The sequence below is a fragment of the Falco cherrug genome, chromosome 2 (genome assembly GCF_023634085.1).
Source record: "Falco cherrug isolate bFalChe1 chromosome 2, bFalChe1.pri, whole genome shotgun sequence".
In the NCBI taxonomy this organism is placed as follows: Eukaryota; Metazoa; Chordata; class Aves; order Falconiformes; family Falconidae; genus Falco; species Falco cherrug.
Window position 1 is genome coordinate 122,013,405 of NC_073698.1, and position 21,938 is coordinate 122,035,342.

Genomic DNA, 21,938 nt, shown 5'->3' on the forward strand with positions numbered 1-21,938 from the left:
TTTTCCTAAATAAAGCCCTAAATTAAAGTGTAATAGTGTGGTTCCCACAGGAAAACAGCTTCCTCATTCCCCTCGCTGTTTGTGCCAACAAAGTAATTCATCACTAGAGAGAGTTTTTAAACTGTCACTTGTGGAGGCGGATTCAGCTGGTGTATGGCTGGCCGTAGCTATTGGAAAGGTTAGGTACCTGTCCTGCTGACTGATACCTCAGAGAGGTCATTGGTGGTGGAGACTGACAGAACAATAAGCATCTCAAATGCAGGTATATGTGTTAAGGAAAAAGATCAGCTATACCAACAAAAGATGCTCTATGCCAATATATGTTAGAGTCTCTTGGTGTCCAAATTCTGGCATTAGAGAAAACAAAAAGCTGATAGCATCGACCACAGCTGAGACTATGGGAGGATCTTTTAAAAATGTATTAGAGGGCTGGTAGCATGCTTATGGAAAAAAATATTCTTGGAATTATTTAATGGTAATTCAGTCATACATGTGCCTTGTAAAAATATCCACAAGTTTTGAAAATGGTAATACAGTTGTATTTGAAGTTGTCTTTGAGGTCAGTTCAGTGGGGACTCATTTTTGCAGGCAGCTTTGTAAGTACTAGGTATCATGTGGCTGTGCGTTTCACTGTTGTATGAGTTTAAAATCTGATACAGATGAAAAACCGTTAAAACATTTGGAATAATGAAAAATGGTTTCAGTTTCTTGATAGTGACACATTTAGTATCTGCAACTGTTTGGAGTGGGAATACTGCCAGGGAGGTCTAGTTTTATGAGGAGAATTTTTGTTTAATAATCAGCATTCTTTTGCTTGCTTTATGTAGGAGACTGGGTTTTGTGTGTATAATTTCATCTTCCTGTTGTGTTGAAAAAATGCTATAAAAAACACATAAATTATTCTTCTTTTGCTGTAAAAACATAGTATTATTGGTTACAATCTGCTGGTAGGAACTGGAATTTTGTTAAAATGTTGAGGTTTTCTCCTTTACATCAAAAGTACTGGATTTTTATCCCATTTAATTTTGGGAAATGAAAGTAACTGTCAAAATAATACTGTGTTGTGGTTTGCTGTGATTACCAAAAAGCTGGGCTGGAAGACAGCTCTGAAAATTCTGGAAGTTCATGGTGCTGAAGGAGTGGTGTAAGCGTTTGGTTAACCAAGTGCCCCGTGGGTTATTACAGCTATGTAATATGTGCTTATAAACACCTTCAGGAATATAAAATAATAAGCTAGGCAGCTGGCCATCAAGGCTAGTAACGGAAGGATTGATGTTAGGTAGGCATAAAAGAAGGAGTGATAATAGAACACAACCAGGACTTCACAAGCATCAAAAAAACCCCCCAAAAAAACCAAACCCCAAACCTTTCTGGAAGTTAGGAGAGAGCTCCCCTGGAGCCTGCTGGTGTTCCGCCCCTGCCATACCTTGCCTGGGCAGGTTCTAAGACAGAACTGTTGCAGTGGCTTGCTGGCCCTTGCCCCACTGAGATCGGTAATGGCAGCTGTCCTGCATTGACCTGCTTGCAAAATTGGTACGTAAGGTTGTGTTGGGGACCTGGCTGCTGCTGGGAGAGAGCATGTCCTCATCAGAAGTGTCACTTACTTGAAGCCTGAGGAACTTCATGGATGCCAGGGGAGGGGGAGCTTTTTGCATGTGTTACACCTGAAGAGTTTGTCAGTATTTGGAAAACTGCTCTTCACCACTGATTAATGAATGGTTATTGGTGTTTGAGAAATAATTTTGTGTCTTGAACAACTTAAGGTAGTGAGATTTATCCTGTAGGATTGAGCACTGTATATTCTAAGTAGGGCAGGTTTATTGATACAGTGTGCATTGTGCCAGGTGCGACGTAAGCCAGGATGCTGAGTAATTCTTTGGGGACAGTAACATGAGGTCTTTTTGCCCACTTGTCTGAAGGAAGATGACTTTCCAGGATTATAGCTAAAGTGCCCTTATGTGGGCTGAGAACTACGAACCCTGTTCTGGCTACCTTTTCGCATCAATGAGTTTTTGACCAGTGCGATGCTTTCTTGTTGCATGAAACTGCAGCTAGAAAATCTCTTAAAGTTATGAAACCTTTATTTGGGCTTTACTGAAAAATTTAAGTTTTTGCTCCCAATGAATCAGTCATCTCGGGCAGAAGGAGACATTGGAGTAAGTTATCTTTTAATATAGAAGGCTTAGGGACTTCCTTTGGGATTTAATTTTTTTTCTCCATTTTGTTTTTTTGTTCCAAAATTGTCATCGTAAAACCTGAAGAAAAGAGCAGAAGCTTGTTTGCAGTATTTTCTCTCAGTGTCTGGAGAATATTCTGATTTTTGTTCTATAAATCCAATCCTGAATGAATCCAGAATATATTCTATCATAGCTGTTTTACATACACAAATGAGTTTACATTTTTGTGTGGTTTTCAGTTCTGTTATTTCTGATACTACTACTATGTGTTCACAGCAGGACCTAAAAACAAATCTCAGCAAGCTTCCCGTGAATCAGAAGTTTTCACTGCTGTGCCAGGAGATTGAACCATACATCAAATACCAGTTCCAGACAGGTACTGTTCCATGTCTGTGTGCACTCCCGTTTAAGATACTGTTACATGCTAGACTGCAGTGAATGTAAAACATACGTTCCTATTTCAGTTCCTGTGCAAATTATATAGCTTTGTGAAGAATCCTCTGTGGGGTAGAAATCCAGGTAGATTTCCCTGGACCTCTACTTACAGTGAGCTCCTGAAAAAACAGAAAGGCTTTTCAATTTACAAAAAAAATGGAGCCACTTTAAAAGGAGAGAATCAAAGTTAAGGTAAAACATAGACAGGCATCATAAATGCCTTGTGTTCGTGCAGTGCCGGTGTCAGCTTTGTGTCAGTGTGGTTCAGGCTTCAGTTTCGGTGTTAGGCTTCGGTTCAGTGCTGCCCGGGCTTTGCACTCTCCAGCTTGTAGGCTGCATCTCTCTGCCACTCATGCTGCAGTGGTACCTCCCAGCTCCTTCCCACAGTCTGTCGTCTTTACAACACCCTTTCTTAGTGTCAGTGGTAGAATTTGAAATGTAGATAAATGCAAACAAACTTTGTTCTTATTTTTTCTGGTCAGCTTCTTTTTGTATGACAGTTGGTGCCTGTTTTAAAGTCTTATACTGAGGAGTTTTCCGGTGGTTCGTCCAGTTTTCACCTTTCCTTTAAATTGAGTTGACTGCGGTAGAGCAGAGATGACTGTTAAAAGTAAGGTTCTGTTTTCTCTCCCTTTGAAGTGTGAAGGACTATAAAATATCACTGGTCTTTTTGGTTTCTTTGCATCAGGCTGTTAATTACTTTCTTTATTGCCTGGTAGAGGTATGTGTGAAACTTGTCTGCCTTTTGATCTTAAACTACAAAAACTACTGTTAAAGAGCCTTGTCATTTCAAATTCCCTCTGCTGTTTTCTTTGTAGCCAGTCCTCATTTGTTCCTAATAACTGCTACGAAAAACTCTCTTTCTTGTCTCTTCAGTTCATGAAATGCAAAACAGATAGCTTTTGATGACTTTGGCAGCTAAGGAATGTCATTCAACTGTTGAAACAAGGTTTACCTTTTACATGGATACTACAACCCTCCAGTGAACACAGGACTGCAGAATTATGCCATCACTGGCAGGTCAGGGAGTGCGACCAGCTTTTCAAAGCTGTGAACATAGATACGTGTGTTGTGGCAGTTGTTCCACTGCACTTTATCCTCTGTCTGTCCCCACCTGCTTTCCTTTCCTGAGCAGACTCATGAGAAGCATTGAGAGAGGCAGCACTTTTATGCATTCCTTGCACTGATGGAAATTCTTGACCACGGAGCTTTTACAAATCCTTTTTGTTACCATTTCTTGAAGGAATTAAGGCTTTCTGCATGGTCTGTCTGCTGTGCGCTCTCCTTTGCCAAAAGTCATTTGCCTTTTTCAGCCAAACTTGAAAAAGGGCAGTCCTCAGGCTTTTTGTTTATTTATATTAAAAAAAAAAAAAAAATTGTATCACTGGATGAAGAGAACCCTACCAAGTGCTCCCCACTGCAGAGCAGCAGACAGAACTCACCTACAAACCTCCCATTGTGCTCCAGCTGGTCAGGTATTTTGACGGAGAGCGTGCACAAGGAGACAGAAGATTGTATGTCACTTCCTTCAGTGATAACGCAGTGCAGCAAGCTGAGCTCTTCTCAGATGGAGAGGTGTTTTAGCACATTACTTTTCTTCTCCTGTGCAAGTGCTAGGCATCTTGGGTAGTAAGAGAGTTAGCTGGCGTTAATTTCTCCCTTTAGACAAAAAAACAAACCAAAACATGTATTTCTTTGTAACCAGGCTCCAGTGAAGTGTGTATAGGAAGAGTAATAAAGAATAAAATGTTACAAGTGCACAAGAGGGGATTTAGAATTTCTTCAACACATGAAAAACCATTCCCAGCGTAGATATTTTAGGTAAGCTTATTTGTACATTGTGCTAAAGAATGAGGAATGCCAGGCAATCTTTTTTTTCCTCCCCTACAAAAGATGAGCAAGATGTGAGAAAATGTTCCGTACTTCTGCACACCTCCTCCACAGAAATCAGGTTCTAATCTCGGATATCCTTTCAGCGGAGAGGCAGTTCCTCACCTGAATTGCAGGTGACTTTGCTGGATGATGCAGTCCCTTCCTACCTCACGTTCACAGCCTGGTGGTTGTAAATTGTGCAACGGGTACCTACAAAATGCAGGTTGCAGTAGGGTAGCAACTTAACGTGCCTTGACATTGTTGCTGGTAGCCTCCTGAAGGCTGTGCAGGTAGAAATGAGTTCTAAGGTGGGATTTTTTTCCTTAAACCAAGTACCATTGTGTTTGCACACTGACAAAAATAAACCTGGTAACTTTACACTTGAGAGGTAGAGGGGCTTGGCTGTGGGGGGCAAAGACACGGTGGATTAACAGCTCAAAGATATGTATATACCAGTGTAGGTAAAATAACGTGGCCTCATGACTGCTCATGCTGAGAAAAACAGCTCTGCTCTGGTGTCCACTTTACTTTCCCAGCATAGTTAGGGGTTTCTGGGGAAACAGAAAAAATCAGCTAGTTTCTAGAAAAGAATAGCGCTAATTCTCCACATGCTCAAGTTTTCATTCTTTGAGGTGTTTTTACTTACAGAATATTTTGTACATATTGGGTCTCAATGTCTTAAATGTTAACAACTGATGTGCTTTCACTTGCAAAATACTCCCTTCGCTAAACAGGAGCTTTTCCACACAAAAACTCCTTCCACAAAATGCAAGAACTTCTAGAAACGGTATGACAGTAACTCCCTGTGTGCTTTTTTCCTTAATGTGAAATGAAGTCATGATTGGTGCAAGAACTTCAAATGTTTATTAGTAGTGGGTTTTAATACTGATGAGACTTTTTGTGGGAGCAAACAAAACCTTTTCCCCGAGTCAGTGCGTGGCAGTGCCAAGGGGCTGTTCTGGTGCTGGCAGATGAGCAGGTGACGTCCCCTCTCAGCCCTGGTGTTCCCTGTGCCTGGGGACACCGCGGCAGGATTCTGGCAGCTGCCAGGCACAGAAAGCGGGGTGCTGCTAACCGTGCAAGTACCAGCGAGCCCCTGCAGCAGCCGGGACGTACTGCTTCCCAGCTGAGACACCGCAACAGTGTCAGACCACTTTTCCTTACCAGAGCTTTAGCTTAACTTCATTACCAAATCCTACTTTTTGGTAATTTCTCCTAGTAATAATTACTTACAACTTTTAAACATAAAAGGTGTAGGCTACTTACTTTAGAGGTGAGTAAAGTGACAAAGCATTGTTGTCAGTAACAAGGCTGCCTTTGGGGTTTTTGGTACAGGGAAAAAAACCAACCATGCAGTTACTTACTGAAAGTAAAGCGGTACAGGCAGTCTCTTTCAATCTACTTTTGAGAGGTTATAAAGTAAACCTACAGGGTGGCTTGAGATATACTTATTTCTGAGACTTCTGAAGGAGCATTCTAATGCCTTTGCTATATAAAGCATGAATCCTTTGTTACTAATAACATTCACCTTCTTTTGCCTTTGTTTCAGACAAACTCATGTACTAGAATAGTCCTAGTTCCCTCCATCACCCAACGTGTGGAAAACCTTACACATGAAGCTGACAGCCCATGCTGAAGCAGCAGCATTTCAGGTAAGTTGTGTTTCAGACAGAACGTATGTCTAGCAGGATGCAGAGACAGCTCAGGAAACAGCAAGTGTTCTGCCTTGCACAGATGGCATCCCACCAGAGAGCAGTCCGTCTAGGACTGGTCAACTACAGCAGGGATGCTCGCAGGCACACTGGCATTCACTTTCTGAAGACAAGTCTGCTTGTGAAGTTACAAAGATGTTACAGTTTGACAAGCACAGGACTCAGGAATTAGGCTCTTATACCAACCTTGTGCTCACAAAAGAGCAGCAATTATGATTTCCTTATTTTAGGAGCTGCAGTGCCAGAATTAAGAGAAAGAAGTGGAAAGCTTTGAAAGCTTTTCTCCAGTAACTGGAAGACACATGTGGTCTAGTTGAGGAATAAACTAGCAGCCCCTCTGCCAGTATGGAGGTGGCATGCTGCCTGGGAGATGGGGCGGGGGCTGTCTCTGCACCTGAGTGGTGGAGCCTGCCTCTCACGGCACTGACCGAGGGCAGCTGCCTCGGCCTCTCATCACCCAGGACTCCAGGGCCAGGTTCTGCCAGCTGCAGGGAAGCTACTACCAGGGAAGCTCCCTCCTGTGAGTACCAGTTGCCCCTGAGCAGCCTTCAGCCATGAGGAGTCTCTGGTGCTGGGGCAGGGACCGACCCAGCCTCTGTGGGTGGCTGCTGAACACACCCACTGCCAGGAGGAGGCAAGGTGGGCATAACCCACCCCCCACCCCCAGCTGTACCATGGTAACTCATAAATAACCCTTGCATTTCCATACAACAGAGGAACTGGATATAACATAGGTGTTAAATGCAAACATACTGAGTAATACCTATGTACAATTTATTTAAAATACTTTTAAACATACATATAAAACTCCCTCACTATTTTTACAGTCTAAGTTCTAGCAACATATACAAATACTGAGCAACTACAATACATGCTGAGGTAAGAACATACATTCTGGGAGAATACTCGAGTCAAACAAGATTGAAATACATTTTATATGCATATGTCTTCACGCATAAGACAAACCGATTATATGTACCTCTGCACCTACTGGAAACAGAAGAATGCTGATCTTAAGTGTGTCATGCAACTTACATTTGGGAATCAATATTTAAATTTGTAGCATACATTTTAAACCCCACTGTTACGTATTCAAATTTATCTTCTTAGCCCTAGCAGATAACGTGTTCAAAGCTGAACGCAGGGAGCAAAACTTCAGCCCAACTTCTTTCAGAAATGGACTTAAAAGCATCCACCCCAGTCAACAGCTTATGCTGCTCAGATAATGAAGCTGCATTATGGTTGCTTAAAAAATGACCCACTGTAGAGAAACTGTTTAATCCTTATACCATCTTAGCCTGCAGTACATCCACAGTTCTACCATACCTGGCCTACAGTAAAAATTAAATCCAGGCATGTTAATTTTACTGACTTTAATACATCCATTTATTTTTATGGCAGATTAATGTTTCTAAGCCTAAACTGGTACAGTTTCAGAATGCAGAGGTTTCTTAACTTGGCTGGAATAAGTATGCCACATCTTCATGCAAACAAATGACCTCCCACCCCTCTCAAAATCAGCTCTGATAATTTCAAATTTGTAGTTGCTGCTGATGGGTAAGAACATTTCTTACCTGTTTAAGCAAAACTACAAAGATTGCAAACTCGGTCTATCAAGCAGAAAAAGTTGCAATAACATCAAAAGTAAAACTATAGGCAGGAATTCATTTTACATGAATGGGTCTTATATACCACCCTTACTTACATTCACATTTAGTCTTAGGCACCCAATTCTAAAAAACAACAACAAAAAAATCATTCTCAATGAATGATGAAAAAAATGTAGAATTAGGTTTTAAGGTAGCACAGAGCATATAATAACATATTCTAGCAGGCCACAAGTAATTCTGGATTACTGAGTTTATCTATAGCCCCCCTGTGCAAACAAATGATCAAGTGTTAGATTAGGATACTGCTCTAGTATAAAGATACAGTGGCAGTCCTCAGTGTTTTACTTCCAATCTGGATGTTCTCCAGCTAGCTTAAGGACCCCGGGCAGTAAACAAGGCTGAGTTGAGTTACATCGCAGAAACAAAGAGTAACCACTGAAGGCCATAAAACTGGGCTAATGTGTAGGTAGGGAGTAGGTGTAATTTAATTCAGCATCTTCCCAACAGTGCTGTTGTTACAATAAAGCATTTTTATTGTGGGGTTTTTTCTACTGCTTAGGTTAAAAAGCTGTGCTTTGTTTCTAATAAGACAAAAACAGCAAATACAACATCTGAACTGTTTTCATTTTTTGATTACCGAGCTAAAACCAGTCTACATTACCCCAAATGGAAGACTGTGTTCAGTCTTCTGGCAATGTTTTCATAGTAGGGAACACACTGGAACATTCAAAGGATGCAAATTCCATTAAATGCTTCTGAAATGGACACTCTTTGGAACAGTACTGCTTCTCATGCAAAGGTTTTAGAATCTTTTGTACTTCTAATAAGAACAATAATAAGAAAAGCCTCCTAAGGCTAAGGTTTTTCAGTTGTGCTGAAACGTACCATATGTGCTAAATGTGTGTGTAACACAAACTGTGCACCATTAGAATATTTATGTGCTTCCTTAAGCACTCACAAAAGTATATACACATTCCTCTTTGCCTAAGCTCCCATTTTAACACACAACAACAGATACCGACCAGGGGGCAGGGAGGTAGGGCAAGGTAGGCAGAGAGGGAGCCTCGGTCACCTTGACCACCTGGATGCTTCTTGCACAGTGACCATCAGGGAAGTCTGAATTCAAGGCAGATACTATTCAGAGTAGCTGTCCCTTAGTACGGCAGTATGTAAAAAGCAGTTGCTACGTAGTGTGCTTAGATGACTTCATGCCTCCTGGATCCCTAGGAATGAACAAGACTGAGTGGCTTAAGGAGATGAGGCAGGAAACAGACTGTACAGGCAGCAGATTCCGGTTTTGGAAGGCTAACAGAAATGACAGGAACCCTCTAAGGAACACACAGCTGATGATTCCCTAATCCTGTGAACAAAAGCTAAAATAACATAATTAGAATCAAAGTGAGCATATGCCATGAAGTTAATGGGATTTTTGCCATCAGTCCTGACTGATAGTAGTTTTTAAAGTCCAAAGTTGTGTAGGTATTTTGTAGGGTAAAACGAATTTTAGAAGCTGTAGAGCTTACATATAGATCTTAGAAAGTTAGGAGCTTTGGGTTTTGGTGTCTGTTCCCCACCCACCCCACCCCACCGCCCTGCCCTGAAATACTATCAATAGCAAGAAATTCTTGGCTTTTGTACTTTAAATGGTTTCTCCCAATATATCATTCACATCTATGAATTACTGAAGTTGATCTTGAAGAGTTCTTCTCCCGTGTCTGACAGACAATTGTACAGTAGTAATAAAGAAGTCCACCATTTTGCAGGAGACAAGCTGTTAATTATATATACAGCTTAATGAAAGGCAGAATTACTGGTTTCCCTACTCCAATACCACATCTTTTGATTCACCATTGTATTAGTTAAGACTAACAATATCAAAACAATGCGAGTAAAAAATGAAACTGTCAACTTTATGGAACTGGCTTTTAAAAACAAGCCATCATTCTGCCTGACTTGTGAGCTAATTTGCTTCATCCTTGCTCCCAGTGGAATGGGCCACACTCTGTGGTACCTGGTACACCAATTCAGCAGTGACACCTGGCCCTGGCTGCCCCTTTGGTGTGTCATACAGCACCTGTGCTGATGATGTGCTGTCTGTCCTAGATAAGAGTTTATTGTAAGTTCCAACCAGCGGAGGAGCTTGATTTGCTGCAGCTTTGAATGTGGAAATTGAAGGAACGGCAAGAGGTGTGCTGGCGTGGCTGGACATGTCCATGACTATTGGAGTTGCATATTCTGGTCCAGTTACAGGTAGTGGTTCAGCATATGCATGGTAAACTTCTTGTATGGGTGAATTGTAAGGGTCCAAATCGGCGTAACTTGCTTCTTTTCCTTCCTCTGGTTTAAAAGTTGATCTCTGATGAAGTGTTCCGACAATTCCCCCTACCAGTGGTTGAGCATACTCTTGTGTTGGAAGCCCCAACAAAACAAAAGAAAAACACAGTTAATGGAGTGGTTTTTTTGCAGTGGCATCACATTAAATGCAACCTGTCAAATACAACCTGTCAATAGTGTCACAGAGATGATTATCCTAGATCAAACCAGTGGTCCACCTCTGTCCGCCAGTGCCAATTGATTTGGGAAAAGTCATTTCCACCCAACAGTTAAAGCCATGGGGATAGCCACAACATCCCAATTTCTCAGTTTTATACTTTCCTTGTGAGCTGCAATTTCCCATGCTGTAAATCTGCCTCAAAACAAAGTTTTCTGAAATGTTCTTCCCTGCAAAATTAGAATTAAATGAAATTATCCTGCCTGGCTTTGGATAAAGAGTGGCCCTTGGGGCAGAGGGTTTGTCCTTCTGAGCGGGGGTGGTCAGCTGAGATGTTTTAGTTCAACAGATAATCAGTTAAGCTGGAGGTGACAAACCTGCTTAGCTGGGTAAAAACAGAGAGGCAGCCAAAAAGAGAAAAGTAATTTTGCCTGCTGTGAAGCCATAATTCCTGCAGGTCTGTGTATTTCTGCCATCAGCAGGTAAGTACAGAACCAAAGGCACATCTTCGTCCAATGACTGGCTTACTAAGGAAAGGGCATACGCCATTAACAGTAACGCTGCCTTTTCCAGAGCAAAAGAATGACTTAATCCCTAAGAGTCCATGTAGGGAACCAAGTGCCATGTTTCAGATTTGTGCACAAAGGTAATGGGGTGAAGTTATTTCCAGTGCATGAAAATATAACCAAAAAAAATCCTTCAACCCTTTATGGGGTTTAAGAACAAGTACAAGTAAAGAAACTTCAGTGACTGCATTAACTTGGGAAATTGTCTATCTACAGTACATCGAGTCAATTAATACATACTTTTATGATACTCAGGAGAACAGATTTGAAAAAACCTGCATTTTAAGAAATGCAACAGAACTATTCATTTCTCCTCTGTTCCCCAAAACAAACAGGAAATAGTTAAGTGTAGCCTATATACATGTAATTACACAGCCCACAAAAACAGTAAAATGTACCTGCAGACTCTGTTTGCAGCATTGTTGGGACCTCTCTTGGTCTTAGGTGACTAATTTCACTGCTGCTGTAGCGTACAGGAGTTTCTTCATGTTCTGCTGATTTGGTCGGGAGAAACTGCTTCATTCCTTTCCACCATCCTTTACATGGATTTAAAAAAACCCCAAACAAACAAAAAACAAAACTGCATATATACTGTGTTTTAAGCTACTAAAATATTTTTACACCACTTTCTATTTTGTAGTAGCAGGTGAACAACTCAATTACCAGTATTTGTATGACCCTGAGGTTACAAGACGCTTAACATTTTCTGGTAGACTGAAGATTCAGCGGTGACAACATCACTCTCAGCCAGTCACCTTGCCTGAACACACCCCCTTCACACACCTGCAGAACTGCTGCAGTCTAGTAAATCCATCCCCAAATGTCCACTGGCAGCAGTGCTGGGGCTACTCATGACATTAATTAGTTCATAAAATAAAACACAGAAAATACTACGAAGTCAGCCATGATTACAATTTGTAAAACAAGTATGTACATAAAATTTTAGACAAACTCAGTCAAAACCTAAAAGTACATTTAATTCATGTAGCTTCTCGCTGCCAATGCCATGTTTCTAATTCATGTTGTTGAAAAAGGCTAATCAGTGAGTATTTACAAAAAACTGAATAAAGAGGATTTTAACTTCAGTGGAAATGCAAAGGAGTGACCGTGGTCATGACCATTATCTCAAGAGAAATTAGGGAGGGCTGGCTTTGTTAGGTTCCCCCCAGTAGCCAGAGCCACTCTGGTTTTGCTGACCATTAACGTATTTCATTCCAGCTGTAAGAGACCATCCTGCAGGTAAAGCCCAAGAAACAGGAAATTCAAAACCACAGAACACTGTTTAGCAAAATCTGATATAGCCTATGGGAGGGGATGGACAGAGGTTCCACAGGAAAGCAGAGCAACATTATTTTGATACTGCGTTTTGCCAAATTTTATTCTAAAACAGGCTTGCATACTAAACATTTAAATTTAAGCAAACAGGAAAAAAATCTGTCCTCTCCATTACTGCCATCTAAATACAGGACACTTTGAGTTGAGTCTAATATTCTAAGACAGCAATGCTATGACCTACCAGAAATGGACATGTAATAAACAAAAATTGGGTCATGAAGAGGTTTCTTGTCTAAAGGATAAGGCAATACTTAAAACGCCAGTGAGCAAACACGCAGATCTGGAAATTGTCAGCATGAGGCCAGAGCCGTGGAGCACAGTCACACAGCCAGTACAAACCCGGCTGCTGCTGCAGCCCCGTACGCTGGAACAAGCGTTTTCAGGACACTTGCTAAGTGCTGCTTGGTGGAATTGTCTGATGTCAAGTTCATGGGGCACAAGACGGTAGGATGGAAAATATGCCCGAAAGGGGATCGCTGCAGGCAATCCCACGTGCTTACTAGGGCAGTGAAGAAAGACAAACCCTGACAGACTTTATACACCAAGATGAAAGGTTTTTTTCCAGGACCAAAAAAGTATCAAACAGATGATTACCAAACATATAAAGACATTCCTCAGAAATTACTTTTCCCCTCATGTTGTGTAATTAAGAGGTTCTATACTTCGTTTACTAAAACAAAAATCTGAAGCTGTAAGCTCTTAACAGGAGACAAGGCATTTTCTATTTCTGAAAAAAATAATCAGGGAATGAAGCAGCTAAGCCTGTCCAGAAAAGAAATTCAGTGTTCACTATGCCTACATCAGTTAGCACTGAAGAGGCTTCTGCTAGTGGAAGCTAACTGTGCCACTGCAATCCGAAATACGCATCAAACCAAAACCACCAAGTAAAGGATTTCATAAAAGCATTTTGTTACCTGCACGATCCCAGTAAGGCAGATCATAAGTGCCCTCAGTTTTTTTCTTGCTGTGAAAAAAAGAAACAATGGGTATTTTAGCTAGTTTGTTGGAAGATGTGTTAATTAACTACAGCAATGATCACTTTGGCTGTAACTGGTCCTCAAATTTAAAAGTATAAGCACCAGTAACCTGGCTTGCTATCACCAGTCTGCTGCTCCTGGAGAAACCAGTTTTCAGTAAAAGCATTTCTAATGAAGAGTCACAAAAAGACGTTTTCACTGTCCTTGCTATTCAAGTGAGCATTTTCTCATAGAGAATACAATTGTGAAAAAAAATCCTTCCACCAGTGTAGACCTTGTAGTTCCCATAGCAAGATACATGCAGCATTTCATTCCCACGCACCAAGCCACCAGTCATTTAAAGCACTTTTCATTCATCTGTTCATTTACCGGTTTCTCCAATGCCACGCACAAACTAAGATAAGAATCAGAGTAGTGAAGACCATCACCAGTACTGGAACCAGAACTGCTGCCAATGCCACATCTGAAAGCCATTAAATTAAGTGGTGTCAGACAGAAGAGCTTCTCATACATCAGTTTTTAATTTGAAAATTACTCAGGTAAAGCACACAGTTTTCATGCAGTGTCTTAACACCAAATCCCCCAGCTAAGCTACCCCGCTGAATGCTCCCAGTCTAAATGTCAATTAACATCCACCTCTTCTACATGTATGCACAGCTGGGATTTTTGCAAGGTTTTTCAGAGTCAACAGATTGCTTTAATAAAGGTGAGTGGTTTTTTTTTCTTTTAGAACAATGTATTTCAGTATTAACAAGGAAAATCAAGTGAGCCCAGGAATACGCAACCACTGAAGTTTTTAGTTCCTGTACGAAGTACTTGTCACAGAGTGCCTTAACAGTTAACCACAAGCAGTGTATGCTGGGTCTGCATGTGAAACAGGACCATCCCTGCCCCTGGCATCCAAAGGTCACTTCACCCATGCCTACATCTGCAGGGAGCCCGCTCCCTTTCCTGACAATTTTCTTGGCTAGACAAAATGATGATGCCAGGTGATGTTTTTTGAATTTCATGCCAACATGACTGCTCCATAAAAATTACCTATGTTGAAAGCATTTTGTCCTAAGAAATTATCAAATTAAATAACAAAGCAGCTACACCTGATTAATTCTGAAGGGAAGTCCAAGTTGCAACTTCTTCTGACAAAATTTATTCCTTCATTAAAAGCTGAACTCAGTTTGAACAGGTTTTGAAAGACGGAATTTACCATATGCATAAAACTTGGCAGATTGGTTTTGTTTCTGCACACAGTATGCAACTGTACATTTTTTACGGTATGTATATGTAATAACTGGTAAATATTAAAAAGAAGAGATTGATAATATGCTACAATATATTGTTGAGAATATTTAAATTCAGAAAGCACACTTAATATATACCAAAGTACTGTAAGGACTTCCCAAACACTTCTACTGCTTAACTGTGGATACCTTTGGTTACACTTGGAGTCACTGTGGTATTTTTTATTTCAGGTGTGAAAGTTGTTTTGTCTGTCTGCAATGAAGTCTTCACTGAATGAATAAAGTCTTCACTACAGTCATCGTTCTTGTCAATCTTGTTCGGAGGTGGCGGTGCCATGGTGATTTTAGGAGCACGCCCTTTAGAAGAAAAGACATTATTAAATAATAAGTTTATTGAAGTGGTTGTTTTCCATGTTCCTTTTCAGGAGAAGAGAGCTGGAACACTTTGCTCTAAAGCTTTTGTTCATGTTACAGAATGACAAAAAAAACCCCGTGAATCAGTAACATGGAAAGCAAGTGACTGGTGTCTTTTGAAACACTTATTACCTTGTTTACGCCTATACAGGGTTATCTTCCAGGTTAAGTGTAATAGCTTTGGAAGAAATTCAGAAGTATCAGTTACAGAAGGATTATGCAGCTAAGAAATACTTTTATCTCATTGAAAATATTCCCACAATGTAATCTTTGCCAGATTGTTTCACTGCTTGTTGAAAGGTTTTCAGTTGCCTTACCTATACTAAACTGACATCCTAGCAATTCTACTTTCATCGCAATTTTCTTGTGCCATTTTAAGGGGTTAATCCTAAAAAAGCGTGCAATAATAGGTGGAATGAAATTATTGCGAACTTCCTGGTACAATTCAGTGTTCCCTTGAAATACCTAGAAAAGGAAGGGGGAAAAAAAAAAAAAAAAAAAAAGAGAGGGACAAACATTATGTTATACAAAAGCAATAGCAACTAAGTAACTACAACCGATTTTGTTGTTTTATTTAGGGTAACTACAACCAATTTAGATATTTTATTTAGGAAAAATAAGTGGTGCAGAATGCTGAAAATTCACCCCAGAATGGTGCTGCTGCCTGCACATATCCACTCACTTTGCCCTATCAAATATATGACTAAATAAAGGGGGTGGGGGTGGGGCGGGTGTACATGTATACACACAACTACTTCAGAATAAAGGTACCATGTAATATTCTACCGCTGCACCCCAAGCAATGCATGCTGTTAAAGACATCATGTTTATGGCACTGAGTAATTCTAACTCAGTCCTTTTTGGTATTTTGCACTTGCTTTTCAAATATATATAGCAAAACAAGCAGCTGTGACAACGTGAGAGCAGGAATTCTGTGGTGCTGGCACACAGCCTGACAGTTTAAGCACCGTCTGTCTGGGCATGGCATTTCTTGGAAAGCGCTGAGAGAGGCAGGCAGGTACGCAATGAGCCTGTCGTCTAGCAGCTGCTGGCTGCAAGGGCTGCACCACAAGTGAAACAGGGCTCGGCTCGGACTGCAGGAGCACTCGGTGTCACCAGAGCCAAGGGCACCGGCTCTGCACCAGGGATGGGTGCTGGTCTCTCACTGCTGGTCCTCACACACAAAGAACTCATAAAAACGTGACAATCTGGTGAAATGTACAACCTGTAAAAGCCTATAGTTGCAGTATGATGTGGTGTAAGCACGCTGACAAACGTACAGCCAACTACAGGTTTTGCACCACCCTGCTTAAAATAATACAGAAACTAAGCCCAGACTCCAACCCAGCAAGCCATCCCATCTCCTCTGGGAGGACTGGTTTGGTATCGTGCCTTTGGGTAGGAAGTGAACTTGTCTCTCCACGTTCGTGGGTAGCACTTGGGCTCTGGCTCCGCAGATGCAGCCCTTGGGTGTTATTGTAACACATCTCCATGGAGGTGGCAGTAAACAGTAATGTTCGGTTTTAAAGCACCAGTAGAGACATTGCAAATCATGCTGGACATAACACAGAACAGAATTAGGGCACTTGCCTGAAAAATAAATACTATGAGTTTTGAGTTTTCTGCTCACTCACACCACTTGGTGAACAGTAAAGCATCTTGCCACTCTTGAGGGCAAGCCTATTTGTGTGACAGCTGATGCGTCCGCATCAAATGGAGCAGTGGAGTTATTTAGCACCTTTCCGATCAATGCAGATCAGTGGTGTTTCAATCTTGATACCCAAAATAGAGCTTTTTGTATTGCACCCCTGTGTTTAGGTTTTTGTAACAAAATGAATACAATATCCCTACAGGTTTGAGAAAAAAAACAATAGTTCCAGGAAACTATCCATTCAAAAGCCCAAACAACTCCAAGTGACTCTTGCCTGGGCTCCCTGACATACAGAACCTGTATCCCTTCCCAGAAGATACACAAGCCTCATTACTGTTACTTACACATAAAAATTTTGGTTTGTCCTTACTCATGTTTGAAAGCACTGACTGATCAAATAGACACATAAGTCAATTTAGGCATGGAAACATAATCTGGTAATTTAAATGAAGTACCTCAAGTGTACTGGTTTTTCTACACCTTAAATTAGTAACCAGAATTTTCATTTTTATGTATCTAAGTAACACTATCAAACTCACTGCTAACCTATTCACGTACTGAACACCTCGTGTTTGCCTTCAAAGCGTATAGTCTCTGCTCGTCCCCCACTTACTGCAGTGCAGATGTACAAGCACATGGCTCTTGGTGATATTTTTCCTGCTCTGAATTTAAGTTTATTGTTCTTAAATATACTTGCTAGCAATGAATGAAGACAGATTAAATGCAGAAGTCTATGGTGTTGTTTTGGAAATAAATGAGTAATACAAAGCAGTCACAGTTTCTGTGTCTACAGAAGACAGGGTTCCAATGTACACAATGTACAGCACCTTCTCCCCTTAACTAGGGCCCTCGTTATTTTATTTTATTTTTTTAATGACAGACTTGTGGCTACATATCTCCCCAGAGAATTATTTGTTTTGGTTAAAGATGCAAACAAGAAGTAAAATACAGAGGCAACTGTTTGAGGGGATGTGGCCTGCCCAACCTGCTGCACTGTCTCCTTTTTTGTGCTGTGCCTGCTGGTGCCCACTGCTAAAGGAGGGCGGCAAGCTGCATCTGGCTACCTGAGCCACAAATGCAGAAGTTACAAATTAGAAAAACAGATGCCCAACACTAAAAATTAGTCTCAATTCAGGTTTCTGAGGCTAAGCCTGTAACAGCAAAGGCCACAGGAATCATTAACATTGACTATTATCGTCACAAAAGATTAACACTAAATTAGTTCTTTACTCCAGGCTTTTATTAGTCAAGCTTTTGATGTCAAGTGTTATGATAATAACTTAACTTTACCTGCAGCTCAGTATTTTTGTTCATTTATTTTTTTGGACAAAAAAAAAAAATTGCTTCTGAGCTCAAGACAGTGCAAGTTTTCTTGTAAGAAATTACTTTCGTATTGCATTTACTATCAAACTCTCCATTTGCCTCTGTGCTGTCAATCAAAACTTTTCCAACATGCAACTTTCCCATTTTTCCCCAGTTCAAGCATTTTATCATCATCTTTTCGTATAGGAAAATTTTAAGAAAAGCTTTTCTTGAGTACTGACAGATCTCTAGAAGCAATTTGCAAAGAGGACTATAGGAAACCCTTGGAAAGGTTTCTAGTGTCCTCAACAACGTCAGGAATTTCAAATGTCTTTAAAAAAAAAAAAATGGGGAATAGCACCTCCTGGTTGGTCTGGTGGGCAATTATGTCAGGCTTCAAGAAGCCTACCTGCATATACATCCAAAAGCAAAGCTGTATCAAGTGAGATGATGTCAGACAGAGCAAAAATCTGCTGGTTTTGAAGTTCTGAAGCCCCAGAGATCAACCATGCCCAACCCTTTTTCCTGTCATTTAATGACAGCTGGCACTAACTGCATATGTACGGTTCTTCATGCATTGTACCTAATGATATAGAGAGGGCAAAAAAAGATCTGTTTCTGTAATTTCAAGCTCCGTAATTTTTTTCATTTCATGAATTTGCAAGAAAAACAATATGCTTAAATTAAAAGGCAACAGCTGCAAAGGTTTTCGAAGAAAATAAACTAAACATGAAGCCTAAATCTAGGTGGCTCGCTAGCTGAGATTTTATTTTATGGCCAGAAGAGGGCACTGAAAAACTAGCAAAAGATGCTGGATTAATTTTTTTTCCGTTTTACTACTTCATGTTAACAGTCTGTTAGCTCATGTGTAGGTCCAAAAAGATGGACAGGCCTCCTTAGGACCCATTTCTAAAAAGTCACTAGGTTATTAGTTACTATTACGTGTATGCAATACTACATGTATACATGCAATACTACATTGCGTGGCAAAGTATTTTGCCATCTGAACATACCATTTCATTTTTTAAGGAAACCCCTCTGCAAGGGCCGATCTATTACACAAGCAAGAAAATTACCAGTATTTTGTCATAAAGTAAGATTGGTAGAAACATTATAAAAGATGGAAAGTTATACAACCCCTAAGGTTTATTCTGTAACCACAAGAGGATAAGAAAGTAAACCTTAAAGAAATCTGTTTACTCTTAAAGGGACACAGTGCCAGACAGCTCACCACTACCAAGGGAAGTTTCTTGTATAGAGCATTCCCACCCACAAATAGTAATAAAAATAATCTCTGAATTTCAGGACTGTTCAAATCCTTACATATTTGCATATTTTCATGTTATCTTCTGTATAGATGCTGAAAAGGAAAGTTACTTAATGTTTCCTCACCATACCAAAACTAGTCTCATTTACAGGTGTGACACCTCCACAGAACGTACCTAGGAAGTATGCGGTACTTTTACCTTATCTTTATCCATGCCAGGTTCTCTGTATACTGTCCATTTCTGTGCATCATCACTGTACAAAATTCTGTAGGCTGAGACATAATAGTAGAACCCTGCTAAGGTCGATCCAGTAGTTATAATACCTGTGAAAATTAAGGTGCCTAATTAGACAAAATACTAGTACCAGTTTGTAAAAATTAATTGATCAGCTTTTGAATCCACAGTTACACAGCTGGAACCTCCACTGGTCCAGTTACATTTCAAAACGTTTATCCAAGGGGCCAGGGTCTGCAACTTCTACAGTGACAGAAACAGTAATAATTTTACTTTTATATTTGAATTCTCACGATACAACCTCGCTAAGCACTTTTCCCCTACTTCTTGATGGAAACAGCCTGTTCATTTGACCACGGCCCACTCCTGCCTCAGCTGCCGGGACAGCACCACTCTTCCCTGCTTTTGTACTGCCAGCCTAAAGGGACCACTGAACTTCCTACAGCTGACACCAGCGCTGCAGAACCACTCACACAGGAATTCTGTTTTGTAAAAGCTTATTAGCACAGAAATTAGAGTAATGTAAAATCCAAACAGTCCCCAGGGAGGTAATAACAAAAGGCTGCTGGCAAACCTGAGTTGCTTAATGACAGGAAGCCAAGCTGCTGATGGCAGGGTGTGCAGCTGATCTTACAGAGACCAACCACGCATGTGAGAAAGAGACAAATCTAAACTGACTGAATGAGGACATTTCACTATAGTCTTAAAGCCCAGGACTCTATGAAGCATACTTTATTTTTTAAGTCAGATTGCAAACACACCCATTAACAACAATGAATCACCTCTGAACAATTAAATCAACATAGAAAACAGAATAACATCAGCACAGAAGATACAACAGCTGCACTGCCACTAGTTAAGGCTACCCCTGAGGTTAAACCCAGAACGCAAACGCCTCAGTGCTTCACCATGGGCCACACTGTGACCAACAGGAACAGGTAACTGTGAGCTCACTCGCTCGCCCAGCTCCCAAAATGTGAAGCAAACCATCCAGAGTGGATTGGGAAACAGCACCTCCAACCAGCCGTCTCTCCAAATAAACACAGCTACTAAAATCATGATGGATGGTCCACCTCTGGGAAGGAGCAGAGCCTGACCTGGGGCCTGGCTGCATCAGTCTGCACTGTCTGGTCCATTTGCTGAGGGAAAGCACAACAGACTGCAGAGGGGCCCCCCATCCCCAACACTTGGCCCAAGCCCCACTTCAGGCAACGAGGCGAAGGGGAGGTTGCCAGCTGGTTTCCTTTGTCTGCTCCTTATCCCACATTGCACTGCAACTGCTCCTATCTCCGCTGTTGGATTCATTGTGGCCATGACAGGCAGCAGGGAAAACCTAGACACATAAGCCAGTACACTTGCATCAGAGGTACCAGTGGACTGAGCTGACTGGATATGGATTTGTACCTCCAAGGAGACAATCAGCAGGAAACGAGAAGCATCAAGGATCCAATAAAACCACAGGAAACATTTCAACAAATACTGAGGCGTTCTCTACTATGCAACTCCACCTGTTCAACTCCAGGCTCCCCAGCATATTAGCTAGGACCTGGGACCACATTTGCTGTAATGGTAATGAAGTGTCACTTGGACTTTGTCTAAGACCAAGCACTGGAAAAAAGGAAGTCAGTAACCAAACTTTTTGAATGCCGCTTAAAAGCCACATCAGATTCACCTACCTGTTACTCTCTTTTCTTTATTCAAGTCAATCTGCAACCACTGATGTTCATCGCTGATGAAAGCAGCCCAAGGAGGACCAACCCTTTTTAGTCTGGCATTTTCGGGTTTCCACATGTCCACTTGTCCTGTTGGGTCAGACCTCTCCAGAATAGATGATGCCGTGATCTGGGAATCAGGGATTACCCCGGATTCCATCCCTAGTGTCCCATAGCAACCTGAGCAACAGAAAAGGTGAGGAATCAAAATGAAAATTCAAGTTACGCAATTATTTTACCTGCTTGGATTTTAAGACTTTACGTGCAAATATTAAACTGCCATCTAAATTTATTCCATAAAATCACTACCAACAAATCACACCATCTTCTGCTTTCTAACAGTGATGCCAGAACAACAGTGATGCTGGAACCAAACTTGTGGTCATGATTATCTCAGGATTTATGCCTGTTCAAGAGTAAGGTGGATATTCTCTCAAATTACCACCCAGAGCGAGCACTAGATGAGAAGCTTTGGAGGAGCTGTCATGGTTTAAGAGTACTTGATCATATGTTCCTTTTTTTATGTCTATATCACTTCCTGGGTTTTAAACCCACCCCAGGATCACAATGTTAATTTGGACAATACACCAAAGCACGTAGGAAGCCCTTGAGCTCAAACACATCCTAGAAATTAAGTCATGTTTTTTGCCATCATTCTTACTCAAAGTTCTTGCCGTGTCACATTCTGCTGATGGCCAAAACACATCCCCTGAATTCCTGGCTGAATTTCCTTGTGGCTAGTTGATACCCATTTGCTCTTTGCTGAAATCTGGTTCTGCAGTGCCAACACGTATTCCCCAGATCCATCAGCTGAGAGCAACCTCTGCCTTCAGCCAGCCAGCCTGAAGAAGGCAGCCTGGCTTCCCTTTTGCTGTGAGCTCCCCCATCCCTGCAGGCACCTCTGCAGCCTCGCTCCACACTGACCCCTCAACAGGGGAGGCGCA

The 21,938-nt window shown here is 41.2% G+C and overlaps 1 protein-coding gene across 1 annotated transcript in view; it reads right to left on the reverse strand.

Annotated features, from left to right (window-relative positions):
* Positions 1–6,946: 6,946 nt before the first annotated feature.
* DCBLD2 (discoidin, CUB and LCCL domain containing 2) overlaps positions 6,947–21,938 on the reverse strand; it is a 46,518-nt gene continuing 31,526 nt past the window's right edge. Inside the window, exons 8-15 of the mRNA XM_055702026.1 lie at positions 20,959–21,174; positions 19,247–19,371; positions 15,145–15,292; positions 14,603–14,770; positions 13,545–13,638; positions 13,113–13,162; positions 11,262–11,399; positions 6,947–10,209 (exon numbers count right to left, since the gene is read on the reverse strand). Coding sequence (XP_055558001.1) covers positions 9,767–10,209; positions 11,262–11,399; positions 13,113–13,162; positions 13,545–13,638; positions 14,603–14,770; positions 15,145–15,292; positions 19,247–19,371; positions 20,959–21,174 — 1,382 coding nt within the window. The 3' untranslated portion in view covers positions 6,947–9,766. The remainder of the gene's footprint in view (positions 10,210–11,261; positions 11,400–13,112; positions 13,163–13,544; positions 13,639–14,602; positions 14,771–15,144; positions 15,293–19,246; positions 19,372–20,958; positions 21,175–21,938) is intronic.